Below are 23,715 nucleotides of genomic sequence, written 5' to 3' on the forward strand. Positions count from 1 at the left end.
TGCCAAACAGGAATTACTCTGTTTGATTTGGCTACAGGAACAGTCAATGGATTTGTTTCCAATGGCTACAGGAACAATCAATGCAAGAACGTCTACTGCAGCTAAAGAAGAAAACTATTTTTAACAAAGGCACAGGAACTCTCACCAAGTGGGCCCCCTTGGATGAGTGCTTCCAGGCTTCCAAAACAATTCTAAGTGCTCAGAATAACATATCTTTATTCATTGTTCCTCAAAAGTCATTACATGATTCAGAATCAAAAGAAACTCAAAATACTTGTAACTTTATTTCTTAATCCTTTGCTCTATTTCTTCTCTTTTCTTTCTAACCTACGAAAAGAGATAAAGACCTTTATTTAAAAGAAAATAACTACTTCCTACAACACACGCAGATGAGAAGAGGCGGATAATTATTCAAGAAAGGAAACAGCCAGAGTTAAGTCACTGATAATGTGGATCTAAACCGAACCACAGTCATAACATAGCGTGACAGTATTTACAACACTAATGCACACTTGAGTAAGAAATCAGTAAGTATTGAGCACCTACTTTTCCTTTGTCATTCCTTACGCTCATCAACTTTTCTGCTGATTCGATCTTTCAGTCACCTCCTTGAATATCTCTTTCTGCAATTGGACAAGCACATACACATCTATTTTAATTAATCAAAACATTTATTAATTTCACACATGATATTGCCTAAGACAATCCGCATGGCAACAAGAATGAATAACATGGCTGCAGGAACAACTAGCAACGACAAAACATGATTTAATAGGCTCAGGTTAACATCTGAAATGCACATAGTCAACTTTTAATACATCATCACTATCCCATCATATAAATCAAAATATGAGAAAAACTTAAGAGTTCTGGGAATAAAAATATGCTAATGTCTCAACTCATCATGCCCCCCAACTTAAGGTCTTGTTGATCCTCTAGTAAGAGGAAAATTCATGATTCTAGCACTAACCCTTAAGTCACCAATGGTTCCTTGACCTGTTCCTCCTGAAGCTAAACTCCAATAAAACCCCTTCATCTTCTCTAGCCTAGACCATTTGGCCTCTTCTGTAACTGCTTCATAGGGCTTATCTGTAACCTGACATCCCAACAATTGCCACATAAGGATAGGGGGCTGAAAGATCAAAGGTAACCAGTTATGGTTTTTCATCCTGCCCAGTTGGATATATTTAGGGGATATATTTAGGGGCACATGAAAATTTGGCAGTGAATGAGGTTCTCCCTGTTTCAATTCCTCTGGCAAATTATTCCAACGCCGAGTTAGGCAATCAATTGCAGCTACACTTTCATTTTGAATTAAGTGATCATATGCTTGAAATATTTCTTCCCTCATTGGCAATACTTGGCCCCTTACATCTGGCCTTGCCAATAGCTTCTGCCAATCATAATAAAGAACCCTTGGGTCTTTTGCTTCCTTCCTCAGTGGTAATGGACAATCAAATTCAATATTCTTATGAGTTTTGGTATGTGTTCCCATGCTGATCTCATTATGAATCCATGACATTAAGGCTTTTATGTAGATATCACCAATGTATAGCAAGGGATTCCACTCACTGTCAGAAGTTACAGCATAGTTATGCAAGTATAGTTCACACAATAAATTTTTCACAGCTGCTTTCATGTACAGAAGTCAAGTGCATGCACTTCCCTGCACTCCCAGATTGACATGCAGGGGTCATGATCACTCTTGTAAGGGTTCTCTCCCTGCTGGCTTGAGCTATTCTATGCTCTCTCACTTCTCTTGTATTATTATGTATTTTGCAACTGTAAATTGGCCATTGGCCTTATAATTAATTGAAATCGCCATTCTTGCATTCTTTCAACTTATGTATGTTGTGTATGTTTTCTTACCTTCATCGTAGGTGTATGTTTTGTGGCTCTTCTCCCATTTATGTTGTGTTCACTTATTTCTAAGTGTGACTTGTGGGAAACCTTCTCCCCTCTTGACATCCAATGGATTCTAACCTCCATAGATGCATTGGGGTCACTCATACAACTGAAGTTTGTGCATCTCCTAGGTTTTTCAGTTGATTATTTGTGTCATTTTGGGTAGGGAGAGGAACATCAACAATCTCTTCTTGGTGCATCACCTCCTTTTATTTCAAGCAATTATCTCTTCCCTTTACCTCTACAAATTGTTAGGATAGGCTTAGGAGTAAGTTTTGAAGTGTTCAGTTGGTTCAACACCTGCACCTGGATTGAGAAGGAAGTCGACCTTCTCCGGAGATTCAACCCCTTGCGCAAGGTCCCACACTTCGAGGTTGTTTCTATGTTTCACAAGGTTGCTGAGTTGATAGCTCAACAAGGGTGCGAGCTTTTGTGATAACAAAAACCATTACAAGAATCCGAATCATAACCATTGAACCATATCATCAAATATCGCCAACCGGTAAAGCTAACCGGTACCAATAAATATCAACTCGGAACATAAGCAATAGCTTCTGAATCACCAAATCATGAACCAACAGAATATGATAAGCATATAACCATCTAAAACCGAATCCAAGGATCTAATCATACCAGATCAGAATCACGGCCAAAACCAAGACAAACACCAAGTATAATGGGATAGGTCCAACCAGGATAGCAGAACCATATCCAACTGGGATACAATGTTGACATCAATGACAACACTTAACCAAATCCAACATATTGCCAACAATATACAATGCCTCTTTAGTTTTTAACAAGCCAAAAAAACAAGAAATTGCTTATTTTAAACAATTACACATTTTTGTTTCATCGACAAGGCATCAATAAAATGATCCGGCATTGTCAAGAATATCTTACATTTAAATGTTCAAGTTGGTGTTGTTAGCGATTTTTCTTGCTACCTTCAGTCCTAAGGAGATACACAACACCAGACCATGGGATTGGCAATCTAGGACATGGAATCAATGCTATCAGTAGACTAAAGACAAGAAAACATAACCGAACAAGGCTATACAAACCTTCTACACTTCGAGTTCCACTAGACTCGGGAGGGTGTTCCTATTGCAGGTCTGAAAATGATAAACTTGTACAAACTAACCAGTAGACCTATTTAAACAAAGTGGATAGTTCTCAGATGTATGATAATGAGTGCTTGACATTTCACCATTACTTGAGCATAATCCCATTTTGCTCCTTACAAATACTGAGAACAAAGGTTAAACTAATCCTACTCCTACAACATAAAGGAAAAGTAGAAATGAAATGATTTTGATAATATATGGAACCAACTGAACCAGAACTTGTAAAGAAATGACCAGTGCCAAAGAGAGGGCAGCAAAGTCACATAAAAGTTCACCTATGTTGTTACATCCAAGCATGTCTTGAAAGTCTTTTGAGTGTTTTTAACTTGTAATAACAATATTCAAACATTCATACTTAATGATCCACCTGAGAGCATACAAAATCTTGTTGCATCCATGAAAGCATTTACTCCATTCCTTGAATAGAAGGCAATCATAAAACACAACTTAGAGCAGCAAAAGTGCTTGAAGAATGACCATAATACTTGATTATTTCATTCAAAGAAATATACATTCTCAGCTGGAGACAAACATTTGATAAGATAAAGCTGTTAAGCACATTTCAAGACACAAAAACTTCACAATTAAGATCAACTTTCAAATATTTGCACCTAACTAAGAAATACCTTACAAAAATGCCTTTACAATACTGACTGCCTTAGCAGAAAATCAGGGTTGGAACCCTTCAAAATGAGGAGAAAATATAATAAATAGATAACATAGGAAACCTAGAAAAAACCTAGAATGCATAAAAAATTGACACATGCCTCCATCCTCGATGTCTTCGATTTTGAATCTACACTTTCTCCCCCAAAATGGGTCTTCAACTTGCACTCAAAATCTGAATGTGACCTTTGAAAATCTGGAGAAAACAACTTGTAGTAGTTGTCACATTCAACTTTGCTCATCAACCAAAAATTGCCACATTTGTATCACTGCAACCATGTGGGAAATTTGGGCAAAATCAGAAAATTGCCACTTTGAGCACATGTCAACTCACTTTTGCTCACTTTGCCAAAGCTTGCTATATTTGGTTCGCTGCCCACACTGACTGAAAGAACACACCCTTTTCTCTCTTCTTGGAAGACTGAAAAAAATGCCCCCTTTGAGTGAAAGTCAAATCTGCACATTTTCATCACTCGAAAGTTTTCCCTTTTGGTGAAAGAGGCTTATGACCTTCAAAGTAGATTCTCTCAGAAAAAAACTCCCCATTACCCTCTTTACCCTCTTTTGAACAAATGTGACTCTATCGCCCGTTCCTTTTAGCTCTCTTTCAACATTGAATTTTCTTTCCATGATTAAAAACAGAAAACCATTCCTTATTATTTTAGAAATTTTTGTGTATTTCCTCTTTGGAGATGCCCCTTTACCTGACCAAAGTTTGTATAAAAGCAATCTCCTCCTTTTGATTTTAATAAATCTCACTCATATATGAGAAACATTTGCACAAGGTTACACAGAAATATTAGCCTATAATATTTTATTTCATTCATAAGGATGCCCCTATACACCACTCCAACCTCTGTAGGTGAAAATTACCCCTCATGCACAATATCATACAATTTCCACTTCTCCTAGGTGCAAACTACATCATTGAGTATCATTCTTTATCATGTGCGCTCCTTCAAAGTATTTATTATTTGAACTCAACCAATTGGGTTTCGACTTAAGGAAAACAATAGAAGATTAAAAAGTGTGATCTGCAGATGCTAAAAGAATGTACCCATGAGTTATATATTTCGAGGTAACCATCTAAGTTTCTGACATTTCTATCTCTCGATGAAGATAGTTCCCCCTTTTGAAGCATTTCCATCATTATTGGGAGCTTCATTAGTGCCATTCACCATCACATCTGCATGCAATTCTTATTTGATTTGATTTTACCATTTATTTCAAATTGGTTCCACAAATCGCGCTCCATCCATAGCCAACCCATAGACTTTTGATAGAATGTACAACACGGGATCGTAAAGCCTGAAGACTACATGGCATCAGCAATGAAGGGTGCCTCTTCAGCTATCTCGTGCAACTCTTCAGTCAATTTTGAAACTCCATAACACATCTTATTTACCAGAGTCTCCACTTCATGCTCATCCCACGCGGCCTACTTCACGGCTTCCTCTGCATTGATCCTATAAATAGCATCACCATGCCATTGCTTTCCTAGCAGAAGGCTTTAATGCATTCGATTAAATCTCCATCATTCCCTTTCAGCAGCCTATGATTATTTCTCTGCAAGGGGTTGTGATACAACCTTTTCCATTTGATTTGGGGAAGGCCTCAAACCTTGACGCCCCTCATCACAACATCCCATGGACCACTCATTCTACTCATTGCTCACAATCTCATGCATCGAGCTTCTTGTTGGCATGGCAGGCTGGGCTGCCATTACATCTCACAATGCGTCTATCTCAATGTGCATTCTCAGTGCCATATTCTAGCATTGGTTAAGACCCCTGAGCACATAGTGAAACCTTTCCCCAAATCCACTTCGCTCATTACCCGCCTTCGCCAATGGCCTATGCTTATTTCTTTTTCTGCCCTAAACCTTCATAATTTCTCTTTATCTTCTATTGTTAGCACTGCGTGATCTTATCCCGCATGATTTGGGGTGGGCTCATTCACCCCCACAAGATAAGGGAGGAAAAACCACTTCCCGCTTTGCACTTAATTTAATCTTCACCACCAACTATTCAGCTCGTTTTTCAAATGATAAAATATTTTCATCCTTCCCTATTAAATCATTAAAATAATGATTTAATAAAAATTTTAAAATTTCTTGGGCCTTACATTTAAACAAAAAATGATTTAAATGAAATCATTCAACTCCCCTTTAAATTTAAAAATAGTACTATTTCAATCAAAATGATTAAAAATAATAAATATTTATAGTAATCACACTATGTATTAGCTCTAGTTGGGCCCCAAAGTGGGCCAGGCTAAAAACAAAGTCGTTTTTGAATCACTGCAACAGTGGAAATGCTCTGATATGCTGACTAATCATTAAATTTGATGTTTTCACAACCCTGATTTTTGGCTCAAAACACCTGAGGAGCCTCCGAAACAAGCTTTAAAAACTGATCGAAACACCTGATTAGGACTTGAAACCTGGCACACATAGATTGAAATACTAAGAATCTGGAGCACCTGACGGATCGTCGATAGGACATCCGAGTCAAAAGTTATTCATTGTGAAATTTGCCTACTCAGAATTGTCTGAAATTGAAACTGCTGAATCAACCTGAGTAGCCTTCTAAACCTGATTTGAAAAAATATCAAATCACCACTTCATGAGCTGCCACTTGGCACACTGGTAGATGAATATACCCTAAATGAGTGTGCAAGAGGGTTTGACCTGATTAGGTCACATGTGGAATTTATAAACCCTCAAAGTTGACTCCTCTAAAACTTTTGAACATGTTGATGCTGAAACCCCGAAAAATTGCATTTGGAATGGGTCTCAAAAGCTGATCATATGACGAGCTGGTGAGCTACAAATCTGGGACATGCTAGAGAATTTTACAGAGAATCATGGGGTACCAATTATTTAAAGTGGTTGGGTTTTAAGGCCCAACATCTGGAACTCTCATTGGGGATAGCTGAAGAACTTGACAAAGATAGGGAACTGAACCTCAAACCTATAATTGTCTCTACTTTCTATGAGACACTGTCCAAATCATATTCTACAAATCCATACTATCTTTGCTCACATATGGAATTGCGATGAAATAGGTGTCCAAGTAGGCAAAAATGGGGCTATGAGTGTGTTGGCTAGAAGAGGAAGTAGGAGTGTCTCTTACATTATTCCTAAGAGTCAAGAATAGATCACCATTATATGTTGTGTTAATGCTTTCGGGAAAAAGTATTCCAAGCTTCTACCTATTTAAGGTCAAGAGGCAGTTACAAAATTACATCTCCAATTGCGAACCAGGTGCTTGCATGACAGCCTAGCCACATGCGTGGATGACAAAGGAGCTCTTCTTGAATTGGCTGCACCATTTTGCGCGCTTTGTTCTAGGGGGTGTTTCGACCACCAACAAGAACTTGTTGATTTTCTATGGTCATGGCAATCATGTCACACTCACAACCATCCAAGAGGCAAGGATGCTAGGTATTGATCTACTAACATTGCCAACTCACGTATCTCATAAACTTCAACCCCTCAATGTTAGTGTTTTTTCTCCTTTCAAAACATACTTCAAACATGAACGAGCATCATGGCTGAAAATATTTCCTAATGTAGAAATCAAAAGAGAAAAACTTGTTGAACTAGGCAGTAAATCCTTGACAAAAGTAATGGCGGTATCAAACATTGAAGCAGGATTCGAGAGGACCAAGATATGGCCCCTCAGTCCTGATGCACTCCTTGAGGACATGTAGTCGAGGAACACATTCCAAATTAAGGATGGTGAGGATGCTTTTTTAGTGCAAAACATACTTAGCCTACCAAGAGTTTTTGTTGTTTCAACATAAGAGGTTGCACATAAAACATTGCTCAAAACAACCAAACCGATTCAACTGCACAAATGAACTCTAATGAACCACCTCAACACATGGTGGAAGGTCAAGTTGACAATAGTGGAGACAACATTAGTCTTCCCTCTGAGCCAATACCATTGTCATGATTAGAAGGGGCCATGAATCTAGGTACTGGCATAAAGGACCACAAAGAACAAGGGACTTTTACTTTCCCATCACCACCACCCACCATCCCATCAAAGCTGGTACATTACTATATTGATTGTGTAATATTTAATTGTGCATTTGATGCAGAATGTACACAAGAAATAGAAGTAGGTGGCAATGATGTGGAGGCCAACATAGGCTTCCAAGAAAATGACACTTAAGCTTCACAATCAAAACCAATAATCAACAAATTCTTAAAACTACTTGTGCATATTGTCAACCAAAAACGCAACAAGGGAGCTAAATATGTTATCCTGTTGAGCCACCAATCTTAGCTCTTGATGTCAGATGATTGCATGAATCTTTTAATGGAATGGTAATAGAGGAAGAAAGATCTTGAGGAGATCAAAGTCTGAAAGAAAGAACAGACTAAGGAGAATAAGGCAACTCATTTTTTGGCAAAGAAATAAAAGGAACATGACAGAATAGAAAGAGAAATTACATGTTAGAAAAGAAAAGAGAATAACAAAAGAGGGATAAGGAGGCCATAAAAGAGAAAGAGAGGGCACTAAATGAATAAGAGGCGGAGGAAAGGGTCATCCAAGATAAGGCAAGGGATTTGGCAAGGAAGAGGCAGTTAATTACTACATCCACTCCATCCACTCCCTTGCCTGAAAACTATGGCATAATACGGGATATGATTAACATAAATATCCCTAACTTTACACATGTATTAAAATGTCCAACTGGCTCAACATCCCTTGAATAATCTGCTATTATGAGTTTTGTTGCAGGTGTCCTACCAACGATTATGATAAGTGCATATTGTAAAGAAACTCCAAGTCAAGTAACTAGCAGTGGATATGACAATCCAACTCCAAGTCAAGTGACTAGCACTCCACAACCAATATCAAGGGTTGACAACATGGTTCCAATTTCATCCTCAAGGATCCAACCTACATCACCCACTACTTCTTTTCCTATTTGCTTTAGTTGAGGTTGGGATGGGTCTATAATTGAATCAACAATGGACAATTTCATAGTTTTTTTGTTCTGGTTTTTGGTTTATACCGTAGACAATGGATAATGGATCTATCCTTATTTTGTTGGTTTTGTAATTTATACTAGCAAATGTTAACTACATTATGTGTTATCAATGTTGCAATAGTGCAATTAAATGTTATTAATATTGCAATAATACAATTATATGTTATCAATACTGCAATTATGTGTTATCGATACTGCAATAACACAATTATTTGTTATCAATGCTACAATGCTAACATGATGAACATGTGGCATTCCATCACATGGCCACCTTTTTATCCAACTTGTCTGCATTTAGTGACCACCATCACCCTACACTCTTCCTTGCAGCGACATTCTTTGCAAGTGTTAATTCCAAACACTACAAACCAAAACTGAATTTGTGTCACCCTATACTCTTCATTATAGTAACATTAACTCCATGCCCCTTCTCCTTGCTGCCACCACATAGCTCAATATTCTCGATCACAAACTCATTCAATGCTCCTGCCTTATTGCCATTTGAGCCAACTTTCCTTCCATTCTCTCCCATGTCTTCTTGAGTTTTTGACAAATTACAAGCTAGAATGTGTTCACCTAGCATCTCAGAACATGCTCCCTTTAGTTACCAGTCTCCCTTCAACCTCAAGGATGGCTACCACTCTCCCTTCCACCTCGAAGATGGCTACGCCCTTGTTCTTGGGCAATTGACATCCACTATGAATCAATAGTGCAACGAGAACACACAACCATTTGAAGGCCTTTTGGTGTTGATTTGTGTTGCAAAGCTCGCCCATTCACTTTGAATGGTGGAGTGCAACATAATTCAACAACAAAAGGGTTTCAAATAACAACATGCCCTCATTGCTAAGACTGAATATTAGGGTAGACTATGATTTTCTACAAGGAACAAATTTAGTTGGCAGTGTTGTCTAAATGTCTATAAGTGTAATTGAAATAAATGTTGTTGGCATGTTTAGGATCCCGTGCACGTATTGACTCATCTCCCCTAGGCATTTGTAGAACCATGTCTATACAATTTCTTAAAATATTGTCATTCTATTTGAGATGTTGGACAACGTTACTTAGAAGCATATACAATAGTGACAATAAATGTGAATGCTAGGAAAAATGTAAATATCACTAAGCTACCTCACTATGAAATTGAATACTGTGAAACATGTAAAATGTAAATCTGAATGAAAATTCTATGAAAAAAAATGCTATGAATTATGCAAATATCACTAAGCTACCACAATGAGCATTTGTACAAACACCAAGATGAATACATGAGATAGGATGCACATGTATGCAACGCAACCAACAACATTTGTAAGAAAATGATAATTGTTGTCTAAGCTAATTTGAAATTAGAAAGGATGCACTTGTACACAACACAACCAACAACATTGGTAGAATGCAAGATAAGGCAATATTAGATTAAAAAAACAATAAGGCTAGACACACACACACACACACACACACACACACACACACACACACACACACACACACACACACACACACACACACACACTGTCTATATATGTACATATATAGACATGTCTATATATGTACATATATAGACATGTCTATATATGTACATATATAGACATGTCTATATATGTACATATATATACATGTATGTATATATATCAGAAACTAAATAAACCATGATGATGTCAAGCAGTTTGGGTTTCACAAACTATGAATGTTTACATACATCCCTTGTAATGAGGACTGCAAGAGAGACACTACAATCTACGAAAGCATTTATAGTACTAAATTATGTTGCATATCTATAATTCAACATAATGCAACATAATTGAATACAAATTCAAATCTGAAATTATCATGTTCTCTAAATTTGTGGGTTCTTGTGGACCTTTGAAGATAGGGTATGCATGAAAAGGCTCCCGACCCATACAAACTTAAATAACTATTACAGTAAGCACATGCATATATGTTTACATACACACATATACATATACATATATACCAATATACATAGATCAAAGAAAGGGATTCATAGGTAATTATCAATGTAGTTAATAATCACAAATAATGACATATTCAATTCTAATTCAAGAGAATCAACAGTTTACATAGAATCGGAATTGATCATTTCCAATTCTAATTTCACAAAATCAGCTAGTTACAAATAATCACATATGATCATTTTCCAATTCCAAAATTGAAGTCCGAGCGGGGGTGGGATGAATAAAAAGAAGAACTCATAAACCTCAAAATCCAACAAAAATAAGTACATATGGATCAAAACGATATCAATCCACACCATCGTTAGGTCAATATGCTAATAAGGCAGGGGAATGATGATACATTATAAATTTAGGGGAAACAAGTAGAGGAAACAAACAGAAGCAAGTATAGGGGTAACTGTGAATAAGCCCATAACATAGTAATGACAAAAGTATTTGTGGTCAAGTACATATGTGCATTATGAGAGGTGGCTAATGAGACCCCTGAGGAACAGGTGGGAAGGCTATTTCAAAAAGAGGAGGAGAATGAGAAAATGATAGTGATCAAGATCCTGGGACCAGATTTCTGGTCGAATGGACACATCCATGATGGGCAAGTGTATGAGAGTGTTTGATCCAATAGTTCAAATTCTAGGATATGCTCTTAATGCTTATTGCATTGTCAACTGTATGGTTAGAGAGGAAAATGTTGTGGGCATCAAGATGGCCTTGGAGACTTTGGAAACTTTCCTTGAATCGGGTGTAATGGTGGGGTATTTTGATCTGAATATTGAAGATAAAAAAACAAAAATGGCAAAGGATTATAAGCTATTAAAAAATGGAGTGGGCAAAAGATACAATTTGGATGAGTTTAATGCTTTTATGGATGCAAACAAGGCTGCACTCCCTGAAGAAATGGTAGATAGGTTGAAAGAAATAGAGGGGGGTTCTAAATACCTCTATCACTAAAATTCCTGTATGTTGATATTAAACTTATTATCTGTTTATGCTTGGAGTAAGTGGCAGTAGTTAGGTCACGAATTGTGAACTGTGGATTGTAATCTTTTTATGTTTATCTTTTGCAAGACAAGTTTCAAGTCATGAACTGTGAAGTGTGATCAGGTTATTTCCATTTTCACATTTAGCAAAATATTTCATGTCATAAGTGTGATAAGTTAAATATCAGATTTTATATGTACACAACTATAATAGTTTCCAGATTTCATATGTACATAGCTATAATATTTTTTATATGTATAGTTTATTTAGTCTCTTAAACCCTTACTACATGGCTTAACACATTGTCATTGGACCCGTTTCTATGTAATCCTTGTGTAGTTTGCTTTAAAAAAAAAAATCTATATCTTACAAGAAGGAGCATGTGAGCACTTGACTCACATGACTCAAATTGGTACTAATATTCAGTCTAGAAGGTCTTGACACAATCTCACATCAAGTATAAAATAAAATCAATTTATTAAAATCTATTGCACACACACTTGATAATTTTCTTGCCTAACTTTCTTAAACAACATAACTAAGAAAATATTTAAATAGGTCACAACCTCTGAAAAATAGTAGAAGATAATAATGAACAACTTATTATTCTTTCATGGATTTACCATGCATGATCAATTCACATCTTTTAAAAAACAAGTGCATCTAGAACTAATAATTCATGCATTTTGTGAATGCATGTTGGCGAGTTTGTATCATTTATCAATAATTGGGTTCATATACGTTCTGCCTGGTCCTATATTTTCATGGTCTTATATTCAACCATCCACCATGGATGAAAATATATTTATATTCAACTATCAAATACTATAACACTCTATTGTTTTAGTCTTTTTCATATTAATGCTGAATACTAATGAATACTAATAAAATAGGTACATTTCTTCTATTTAATCCAAATATGATAGAAAAGTTTTTTTTTTTTTTTATCGGTAATACGAGTTATTATATTAAATCATGAAAATAGGTAATACATTGTCAAAAAAGATTAACTTCAAACCACCAAACCACCACTGATACCACCCTTCATGACCTACCAAAACCATCCTGCATAAACCAAGAATCAAAAACCACCACCCAACATAACCATCAAACCCACCACCAAAAACCCAAATTTAAGTTATCTGAGCTCAAAAAATGCTCGTTACAACAGTATCCATCAAGACTTGACCAACTGAAAATAACCACAGGCTACACCAAAGATTTAACATAAAGTTTTCAGACACAAAAAAATAAAAATAAAAAACCATGAGACAGAGCCGAATTAAACAAAGGTACTCAGGATCAAAGCCAGGGCATTAACATCCCTTGTCTTCCTCCTCCTCAACTGCAAAGCTTGTAGCTCCACCAGTCCTGCTTCCTCCTACGCTTGTTTCAAAGCCGCTTCCACCTCCATGAGTTGCACAAAGACCTTCAGAGCTTCCCAACCTCTTCTTGCTTCCACCCTACATTGTGCCTTAACTTCATCTTCTTGCCATCTGATAAAAGGAAAGTATCTGCCCTGGAAGTCTTGATGAAAATTCGGACTTCCTTCACAAACATTGAATCCCTCACTTAGCACTGCCCACTCAATAATTGAATCCATACCTAATAGGTATTCCTTAGGGACAATTGCCTCCATTACCTTTTTGGCAGTCTCCACTGAGCTCTCCAAAGCCAAATCCCGAGTCATAATGAGGGAATAAACCTACATGTTTGTCCTATAACAATGGCATACTACTCCAAGGTTCTCCCCAAAAATAAATTTCACACTCTGCATCAATCTCTCATCATCAAACATAAACATTCCTCTCAACCGCCTATTTGTAACACATCCAAGGAAAGGACACAATTGTTTCTTCGTTTTCAAGGTGAAATTTGCTTCCATTTCTATACCTACAATGCCACCACCTTACTACAAAACCTGCACAACTTTGCTTCGCTGCTTGAGAAGAAGGGAAAGGCAATGGTGATGACAACTCAACAATCACAACAATCGAAAAAAGCTCACACCAACTTAAATGCTCTGTACAAACATCTCGTCGTTGCCCTTCTATGTTTATTCATCCACACACATAAACAAGTTGAGTTCATTAATGCATGCATAAATGCACCGTACTTGTCACTTAAGTTTCAAAACTTGCAATTACATCCTACTCTATCCTTCGTGACACCACACCCCCAGTTTGAATTCTTTCCTTTTGCATTCAAATCCAATGAACAATCAAGAAATCACCAACCTCAAGCAAAAGATCTGTTAATGTCATCTGTCACCTAAGCCGACCAACTAACATCCTCGTCAGCACTACACCACCATTGGGTTGTGAATGGATCCAGATCACAAACCACATTGGACAAAAAATCCGCCACCCCATTCCTTGCCCTCTTAATATGAGATATTCAAAAGTATTGAAAAAAGTTCTTTTAGTGGATAATTGTGATGAATTTACTTATTTACCAACTTGGAGTAGAGCCTTTCAGAATTACATCAACAATAATCTTAGATTCACCTTCAAGATGTAACTTTGGGACCTTTAAATTATAACCCAACTCTACCACAAGTAAAGCTACTTGTGCCTTCGCCTCATTGTTAGTGGCATCTTAAAGTTGTTGCGCTCATTTCATTACAATTTTTCCTTCTGCATCACAAGCCACGCAACCAACCCTTGAGATACCTGGGTTGCCTCTTGAGGCCCCATCAAAATTAACTTTAACCTATCCTTGCTCCGGGTTAACCCACACGCAGTTCGAAACCCCTACCTCAATTGAATCAACTCTAGACTAATATGATATAAAAGTTAGCCAAGAGGAAAAATCTAATTTTACTATGGGAGAGGAGCCACTATTTTTCCCAATATAAAGATATTTTCACAATTTTATACATTTGCAAAATACTAGTGAAGCTTGAACATAAGAGTACATTTCCCTTTCTGAGATATTGTGTTCGTGAACACATATTTTAGTGTTCAAAAACACAAACCCCTTAAAAATTCAAGCATGACGCAACCACTCCAAAAGGAAACAAGAAAACGTTAAAAATTGTGTAGTCTGTTTATATATAGAGCAAGAACCCACAAATTTAGAGGACATTACAGTTGAGAATAAAAACAATGTCTACAACTTTTCTTTAACTAAAAGAAATAATTGAATAATGGGTAACAAAAGGTCATAGTGAGGAATAATCGTCAGTACGGTCGAACCAAACAAACACCCACAAATTTTACAATGAGAGACTATAGATTGAACATATAGAATGCTTCAAAATCTATAGAAACCACAAAAAAAAAAGCAGAAACAACAAATGGAAGGCCTTAGTGAGGATTAATCCTCACGTGGGTTGAACAAAAAATCTCAAAATCCACGTGGTTGAGCTCCACGACCGCCTTCAAACCCTTTTGCAACTACTTGCAATGAGGAAAGACAAGGAAGTAACCTTCAAACACAAAACCATTATAGAAACAAAAACCCTTAAACTTGCCTTTAAACAAAAGCAACAAACAAATGTTTCTAAACCACGAAGAGTTACCTTTAAACAATAACGCTAGCGAAACAAATGCCGAAGACCTAGATGGTTGCCATCGCCGAAGTTGAAGGGAGACTGGTAGTTAATGCTAAGGTTGAAGGTAGAGTGGTAGCCAAAGTGAGCATTTTTTGAGAAGTTAGATGGACACGTTATGGTCTGTAATGTGTCTAAGACTCGAGAAAAGGTGAGAGAAAATAGAATGAAGACCGGCATCAAATGGTGTCAAGGCAGGAGCATTCAATGAGTTTGTGATAAAAAAGCTGAGCTATGCGGTGGCAGAAAGGAGAAGCGACACAAAGTTAATGCAAGTGGCAGAGGAGTGTAGGATGACGACGATCACTAAATGTAGACAAGTTGGTGAGAAAGGTGGCCATGCATTTAGATGCCACGCGACCACCTTGTTAGCTTCAAAAGGTTTTAGAGGCAAGTTGATGGGGTGGGGCCTTTGACGTTTCGGTCGGTGCACCCTTTTGGGGTTTATTTGACACATTGGATGAATCGATTCACAACACGTGGTGAATGTGTCCTATTTTGAAAAAAAAACTATGTTTCTTGTTTGTCCAATCAACTATAAAAGTGGAGGGCAAAAAAAATCAGCTTGGAAGTCCACGTGGACCTACCAAATTAGAATGTGCACGTATTGACACCTCTCCCCTACTATTAAAAGAGCTCGTTATTCTAAGAACAAGAAAGCTTAAAAGCTTCCATACCAAATGTAACCAAGATTAAGAAATCTTACTACATTCAACCAAAAAAATATATATATACAAAATTTCCCATTACGATTATATAATTCAATGGTTTTCTATTGGTAGACTCAATGATTTAAAATTGACCTAACCACCCCTTGAATTAAGATATGATTCGGAGGGTAAAACAAAATTCTGACTGTAAAGAAAAAATTCCGACCGGTAAAATTGAATTTAAAACGAAAGGAACTTAAAATATTATTAGTTTGGCGCATTTCCGTGTTTCTTGCAGTTCTCATTTTTTTCGAGGGTTTGAATTTACACCTGAATCTGTTTCTGGAGATACTCAGTTCGAGTCCCTTCACGACATCGTTCACTGTACGGCTAAGTTTATTCAAAATTCAGTATGGATCCAGAATCTTTTCGCTCCACCTTCTCAGATCTAGCATTGGGAAATGCTATGGCAGCTGCAGCCAGGGATTATCAGAAGGTATTCTCTATATTCCACTTTTCTTTCCATACAATCGATTATGCATATGGTTTAAGGTCAAAAAAGTTAAATGTTTAAGCATTTATTTCTTTCTATACATTGTTTATGGTAACATATGCTTATTCTCAATATCACGCGACTCTTTTAAAACGAAAAATTGAGCAAATGAAACAGCTTTGGAAAGGAAGATTATAATTTTTTAAAATAAATTATACAAATATTAAGCATGTCAAATCTGCGAGAACGTACCCTGTAGTTATGCGGCAGTATTATTCTGTTTCGAGCGTCATTTAATGTTTATTATGATAATTGCAATCCCAGTGTTCAAAAGTGGTCGATGCATTCAAAAGGTTTTTAAAAGAAGAGAGAAAGACGAAATAGTAGGGCTTCTCGAATTAAGAAGCCAGTTTTAAACCACTGGCTATATTTACGTATTTATTACAAAAATTGCGAAAATGTAGAAGCGTTTTCTGTTGTTAATTGTTAAAGAGTTAATGTTTCTCGGAGATCTGCTATGCTGTGGTTTATCTGAGTTGGAAGCAATGCAAGCGTGTTACAAGCATGCTTATGACCTGGTATGCAAGTGGTTCACATCAAATACAATGAATACAATCTTAAACTAATAATGGAATTGGGATGCTAGCATAACATACCGTTATTTACCTGCAAGAGGCTCGCTATACAAATGCCTCTTGTAATTTGTCAGCACATTAGCTCAATTTTATTGCTAAAAATAGTGTGGAGACAAATACCTCCTGTAATTTGTTAGCTAATTGGTGCTACTTTTTGGCCAAGCATAATGCTTAGATAAATGCCTTCTGTAATTTGTTAGCAAATCGGTACTACTTTTTTGCTAAGCATAATGCTGAGAAATCCTGGTATGCACACCTCTTGCAGCTCACTTATGTCTAGTGGGAAAAATACTTTTTAATAAAAATGCGAATCGAAATTATTTCCTTTGCAGGATTTAGACATTTACACCATCAGCAATAATTTTTCACCTTAATCTTGTTCAGGCAAATCTGAAAATGCTTTACCTGTAAGAGGCCCGCTAGACATATGCTTTACTTGACTTTTGTTTTTAACTTTTTAGTTATTATTTGTCAGAGGAAGACTATCCAATTGTTCTATTTGCAGGGGGACGATTAATACCTTTGTTTCCGTTCTAATGTATCAACAAGCTCAGTTTGTAACATTTGCCTTTGGTGTTCATTTTAGGAACTGGTGACTCAAGGGAAGCCACAGGCTTCCAGTACTTCCCATGAAGAAGTTGATCTGGATGAATTGATGGATGTAAGATTTTAACCATTGAAGTTAATAAATTTGGCTGGCATATAGTTGACTTATTTAAGGCTTAGGTTTTTCATAACGGGCCGGTACATTTTTAGGATCCGGAACTTGAAAAGTTACATGCAGACAGAATTGCGGCTCTTAAGGTGAGGACTGGTTTTGATCCGTTGGGTGAAATGTGATTTTTTGTTTGCATTTTTTTTTCACATTCATTATATACTCTTATTTAATTAACTACATTATTAAACCACTTTTCCTATGTTAGAGTTATCTGTTGATTACTTGGATTTATTGGAATTCTTGTGACTGCCTTTGAAGCATTTACCCAACAATGTAATGTGAACAGTGATGGTGATCATCTAGATGGCATTCAAATATGAGAACAGCTTGTGGTTTATGGAATGCAAAGAATATGAACATACAATAAGCCCAACATCGGGTTTAATATTTTTGTGGAATAACATTTCTGCTTGCTTTTGTATCTATTTTTCTTCTAGCTGTTTGAGTCAAAACTGCGATAATTGTTTGGCAGAAAGAAGCTGAGAAAAGACAAGCTTTAGAGAGAAAAGGCCATGGGGAGTACAGGGAGGTAGGTCCTATGAGTATTTTACATTTTATGAGACTTATAGTTTTCCAGGCTTGAAATTGATTGAAAAATGGTGTTTTACGTCCACAGGTATAACTCTGTCTATACTGGGTAGAAGATCACAAAATAGAGATATAAAAGCTAATCCCCATGAAAGATGAAAGTGAATAAGTGTGCAATCTTGATGCTTTCTGATTTCCACAAGTTAATAATTATCTTTTTACTGGAAGGGAATCACAAAATAGAGATATAAGCTATTGAGACCGTATAATTGATTCCTACAGAAATAACTTTCTTTTTCTAAAGCTGGGAAAGATAGAAATAGAATTTCAAATTATTGTAATAGTTTTTTAATGTTTAACAGGTGACAGAAGGTGATTTTCTGGGTGAAGTTACTGGAAGTAAAAAAGTTATTTGTCATTTTCATCATCGGGAATTCGTGCGCTGCAAGTATGCTTTCTCACTGGATCTTGGGAGTATTTGAACTTTGATTGCAAATGATTATACTATAAACTTTTAATTGCATGGAAACAAGTCAGGGCCATTCAAACTTGTAGGCCATGTGCATGGATTTTTCTTAATAAAAATGGTGACATGAAATCAAGTTTCAAACCCTCTCAATAAATTTAGAGCAACAGTATGCAATGCACCACTAGTATTCCAGAATTCCTCTGTTTTAGATTTTACCAATATGGCAGCAACACCTCAACTCTTAAGTTCTACATCAAAGAAGTTTCCTTACTTTGGTGTGTCTATAATTCAATTTTCATCCCGTCTTTCGAATACTATTTTTCTATTTTTATATTGTCATTGGGATATATAGGTACCACATGTGTACAGTTAGGTTCCTTAGAGTATATATATGTTAAATATTCTTCATCTATTTATATGTATGAGATTTGTTTTTAGAGCATTCCAACCTAATGAACACACACAAAATATTTTATACCTTGAGTCACTTTGGCTTATGCACAAAGGCTAAAAGTTGAAGTTTTTTAGTGTTGTAAAGGTGTTTGAAATTGTTATTCATAAATAGAAGTATTGTGTTTCAATTAATAGATAACATTACATTTAAATAACATTTTAGTAATGTGCCCTTTGTTATAATTGTTAACTGGAATTAGCTGCTTAATCTGATCAACTCTTGACCATGTTTCCAAAGGAACTCTCTTTGGTTTTCTCCACTTTTCTTTGGGAGCTAATTTCTGATGTAGATCAAGAGTCCCAAAGGTTCTGCTGAAGCATTTGTCATCTTGCTTTGGAAGACTGCTCTCCCTTTTTTGGTCTTTCTTCCTTTATTCACAATTTGCACAGTATACAAGAATTGGACAAGTACATTGTAGTAACCATTTACTTTATGATCTAACCATCTGTATTGTTCATTCAGATTATAACAGAAATGTGTGAAATCCATAATGGAAAGTTAAACCGTTACTGCAACCATGGAATTTAAATAGAATGTAAAATAAAACAAACTAAATAGAAGAGGAAATTAGAGAGAAATGCAAAGAAATATTACAACACTTCACTGACTTTTAGGAAGATATTTATAAAATTGCATGAAGCCAAGAATTTGAAAAGTTGAGTCAGACTACCAAGCACGAAACCTTTTCCAATTCCTACAGCCAGCAATATTGGAGAATGTGGCTTCCTAGCTGGTTACTTCTGTGTTTGTTTTTTCTTTGCATTTTTTGTTTATGAATTTATTAGATATTCACAAAACGTCAGCCATTTTAAATCACAAAGGAGTATTTACAATAAGACCCCTAGCACCTTTGCATCCTTCTTGACATCAATTTGAGGAGGCAAATGATGTTAAGAACTTTTACTATCTGTTTCTTCCTCCGAACTTCTCTAGCCGCTTTCAATTTATTTTTCCCCGTCGTCAAATGATGTTTCCGCCTTTTCTTTAGGAAAATTCTGGACTTTGTCTTTTGGCAAATTGAGATTTTCCTATCAGTGTTTAGATGTGTACCCTGATATAATTGATTGGATTAATTTTGAGCAATATGTCTTATTTAACTCCTCTAACAACTTATTTGTATATCAAGAAAGATATATAACGAACTTAACTTAAACTGTTTGGTACCGTTTCAGATATGTTATAAGGATGCCGTTTTATATTTTTTATATCAGTATTTTGTTGGGGAAGGGTCTTGTTTAATTCAAATACAGGTGATTTCTTACATTCCATGTTATTTTGGCTAGAATTTAAAAAAAAAAGAAAAGAAAAGAAAACTTAGAAAAGTAAACCAAAAAGGGAGTATGATTGGAAGGTCAATAAAAATTACTAATTATAAGTATTATCCAAGTACGATTGATTCTGGAACTGTATAGAATAAGAAGGGTATGCCAAAAAGCCATCTTGAACAAAGAGTCTTTTTGTCACATACTTAAATCTAATTAAGGTTCCCATCTGAGGTATATTCAGCTCTATTTTTTGATGGTCGGAGAGGATTGCTGGCTGATTTTTTATTTTTGAAGAATTCCATTCTAGAGAAATGCTGGCTGATTTTTCATTTTTGAAGAATTTAATTCTAGAAATTTTACTTTGTTCTGATTTTTAATCTGTATTTTATTTACATATGCAGAATCGTTGATAAACATCTCAAATTGTTGGCTGCAAAATATTTTGACACAAAGTTTATCAAGGTTGATGCAGAGGTTAGTTTCAGCTTAGGAATGTAGTTAAAAACTTCATTTGAACTTGACTTCTAGCAAGTGCAGAATGCTTGTTTTTTGATTCACATTATTCTTAAGTCTTAAAATTTTCCTTGCAGAATGCCCCCTTTTTCATCACCAAATTAGCCATCAAGACATTGCCATGTGTAATCCTGTTTAGGTAACTTACTGACTCAATTGAAAGCAGTTGATCGTGTAATTAAGAGTGATGATAATGTATAAACGTGATTAATGGTTGTTTAATGACATAGGATGTAAATAGTTACATTATTTTGAACTAAAGACATTGATTGACAGGGATGGAATTGCTGTAGATAGACTTGTTGGTTTCCAAAGTTTGGGTGGACGAGATGATTTTTCAACAGAGGTGCTTGAAAATTGGCTTTTGAAGAAAGGTGCTATATTGTTTTTCTTACCATTTTTACTTCTCCCTTTTAAAAGTGTTTAATGTTGTGGAGTTGATTCCAAGGATGGCAATGTTTGAATTACACTTGATGGATTCCCTTTGCAACTTGTGGTCTTGGGTGCTGTTGCTTATGTTTTTGCTCAATCCAAATACAAGGCAATCTGAATGTGTCAATACTAATTTAAAGAGTGAGTAAAACATCTCAATATTCTACGCAGATTTACAATGAAATCATATTATCTATAGAGCTCTATAACTATAATTTATAATTTTCAACAAATCCATTTTAGGCATAACCTGCAATTATTGCAGTCAGTGAGGAATAATCAATGTGAGGCATTCTGTCAAACAGTTCATGTGCCTTGTCTATGTTTTCACACTTTGCATGCATGTTTACCAGGGCAGTGACAATTATAACATCTGACAAAACCCCCTTCCCATATGCTTTGATTGATGTCTATACCCTTCTCTCAAGCTCCCATTTTAGCAGAGGCATGGAGTATGCTGGCAAAGGTTGTGGAATTTGGCTTTGCACCTGCCAGTTGCACTTGCTTAAAGTTTCTAAAGCCTTTTCAGCAAATCCATTTTGCGTATATCCTGCAGTCATTGCATTTCGTGAGATGACATCTCTTTGACTCATTATGTGAAACAGTTCACATGCCTTGTCTATGGTTACATATTTTGCATATATGTCTACCAGGGCAGTGGCAAATATAACATCTGACAAAAATCTCATTTCCATTATGCTTTGATGGATGTCCATACCCTGTTCCAAAGCTCCTACTTTAGCACAAGTTTCTTTTGTAATATTCAGGAGCTAGCTGTCTATGCCATGTTCCAAATGCTTTTTTGTTTTAATTTTTTTTTTTAAAATTAAGTTTTGATAGTTTTGATTTTTCTGTTTTGCATGGGTATGCAGGGGTGCTCCCTGGTAAGGCTTGGGTCCACCTAGATCCACCCCAAGTACCTTGTGGATTCTTTTGAGTGAACCTAGGCCATTCTGACCCCAAATTGGGACTAGAACCGGACCTGATAGGTATGAGAGGGATTCTGTAGAACCTGTTAACATAGCATGAGACTGTGATGACATTTCTACAACTCTTCCTACTTGGAACCTCAAGAATGCCCTGATGCTATGAAACACTTCTATACTGCTCCTTGTTTCTCTCAAAATATTATTCAAACAACCTCAATTGATTATTAATCAGCTTGGCTATACCAATGTATGATTTACCAACATAATTTAGTTTATTTTCAAGTAAAAACAGTCAATCTTTGATATTGAAAACTCTGGTTGACCAAGTAACTTAATTAATAGCATCCCAACCAATTCACATTCAAACCTAGGTGTTTGCTTCATCTTTTGTCATTTTTAGGTTGTATTTGGCCCTGCACTAACATGCCTTTGTCTTGGGTCTAACTTTCTATAAGTTTGACCATGAACAAGCATGTTTGGAAGGATTCACCCATGGATGAATTTGTCTCTCCAACGTGGTTGTAGATCTAGCTTGTAGCTCAATTTTCAAAGCTTGGATATGCCTTGGAAAATCAGATCAGGAACCAACTCATGTGTCTTGAATGAATGCTAAAGCAACCCATCAAGCTTTTGAACAAAATCACGGGGCTGGATTTCACTTTGAAGGCCTTCAAAAACAAAACACAAAATATGTGGAAATATTGATGGAAAATTTCAGTTTTTTGCTCAAAATTGCCATTTGGGTGACTTGAGTTGATCTTTGCATCATATGTCTTTCCTCAAGAAGCAATGGGTCCATTGCTCGTAGTTTTTGCATTGAATGAAGAAACTTTTTGATGATTTTGGTTCCTAGTGAACAACTTGTTTTATTGTTTTAAATTCATCTTTTATTCAAAAATAAAATGCTTATAAAAATAGTAAAATTAAGGTCCTAGGTGAGAACTGAAGAATCACCACACATGATGGTGACTTGGGTTCTTGGAAGTTGAAACGAATAGATGGATTAGCGCAAACTTGTTACAAACTCAAAGAAGTTTGTTTGAGTTATTTACATTTGGAATCAGAACATGTTGGGGTTATAACTAGAAAAGTCCATGCAAGGAATCCCAGAAGCCAAGGATCCTACAAAGACAAAGCAACTTTCTACAAGGAGATTTGTAATAAAAAGTTAAATTGCCATTGGTAATACAATAACTCTTTTCCATAGTGTATTCTCAAATGCTAGCTCTATGCTCTTATATAGATAAGGTATAGGCTAGAGATAAGATTGAAGAGTAATTATCCAAAACAATTAATCTATTTAAGAAATAGTTAATTGGTTGAACTTGAGTCCTTAAGAGTAGTTAACTAGTATAACATATGTACTTAAGATATAATTATACCATTTAAATACAAATATCTTGTATGAAACGTA

At 36.0% G+C, this 23,715-nt stretch overlaps 1 protein-coding gene across 2 annotated transcripts in view; it reads left to right on the forward strand.

The window, feature by feature from the left end:
• The first annotated feature begins 16,074 nt into the window (after positions 1-16,074).
• LOC131033921 (thioredoxin domain-containing protein PLP3A) overlaps positions 16,075-23,715 on the forward strand; it is a 37,151-nt gene continuing 29,510 nt past the window's right edge. Inside the window, exons 1-8 of one of the 2 annotated variants that reach the window (XM_057965227.2) lie at positions 16,081-16,361; positions 17,580-17,654; positions 17,750-17,797; positions 18,184-18,240; positions 18,602-18,687; positions 20,829-20,901; positions 21,018-21,079; positions 21,217-21,314. In XM_057965227.2, coding sequence (XP_057821210.1) covers positions 16,278-16,361; positions 17,580-17,654; positions 17,750-17,797; positions 18,184-18,240; positions 18,602-18,687; positions 20,829-20,901; positions 21,018-21,079; positions 21,217-21,314 — 583 coding nt within the window. In that variant the 5' untranslated portion in view covers positions 16,081-16,277. Of the gene's footprint in view, positions 16,362-17,579; positions 17,655-17,749; positions 17,798-18,183; positions 18,241-18,601; positions 18,688-20,828; positions 20,902-21,017; positions 21,080-21,216; positions 21,315-23,715 lie in introns of both variants that reach the window. The other variant, XM_057965228.2, reaches the window with a different exon arrangement.

This window comes from Cryptomeria japonica, chromosome 10 (assembly GCF_030272615.1).
Source record: "Cryptomeria japonica chromosome 10, Sugi_1.0, whole genome shotgun sequence".
Classification (NCBI taxonomy): Eukaryota; Viridiplantae; Streptophyta; class Pinopsida; order Cupressales; family Cupressaceae; genus Cryptomeria; species Cryptomeria japonica.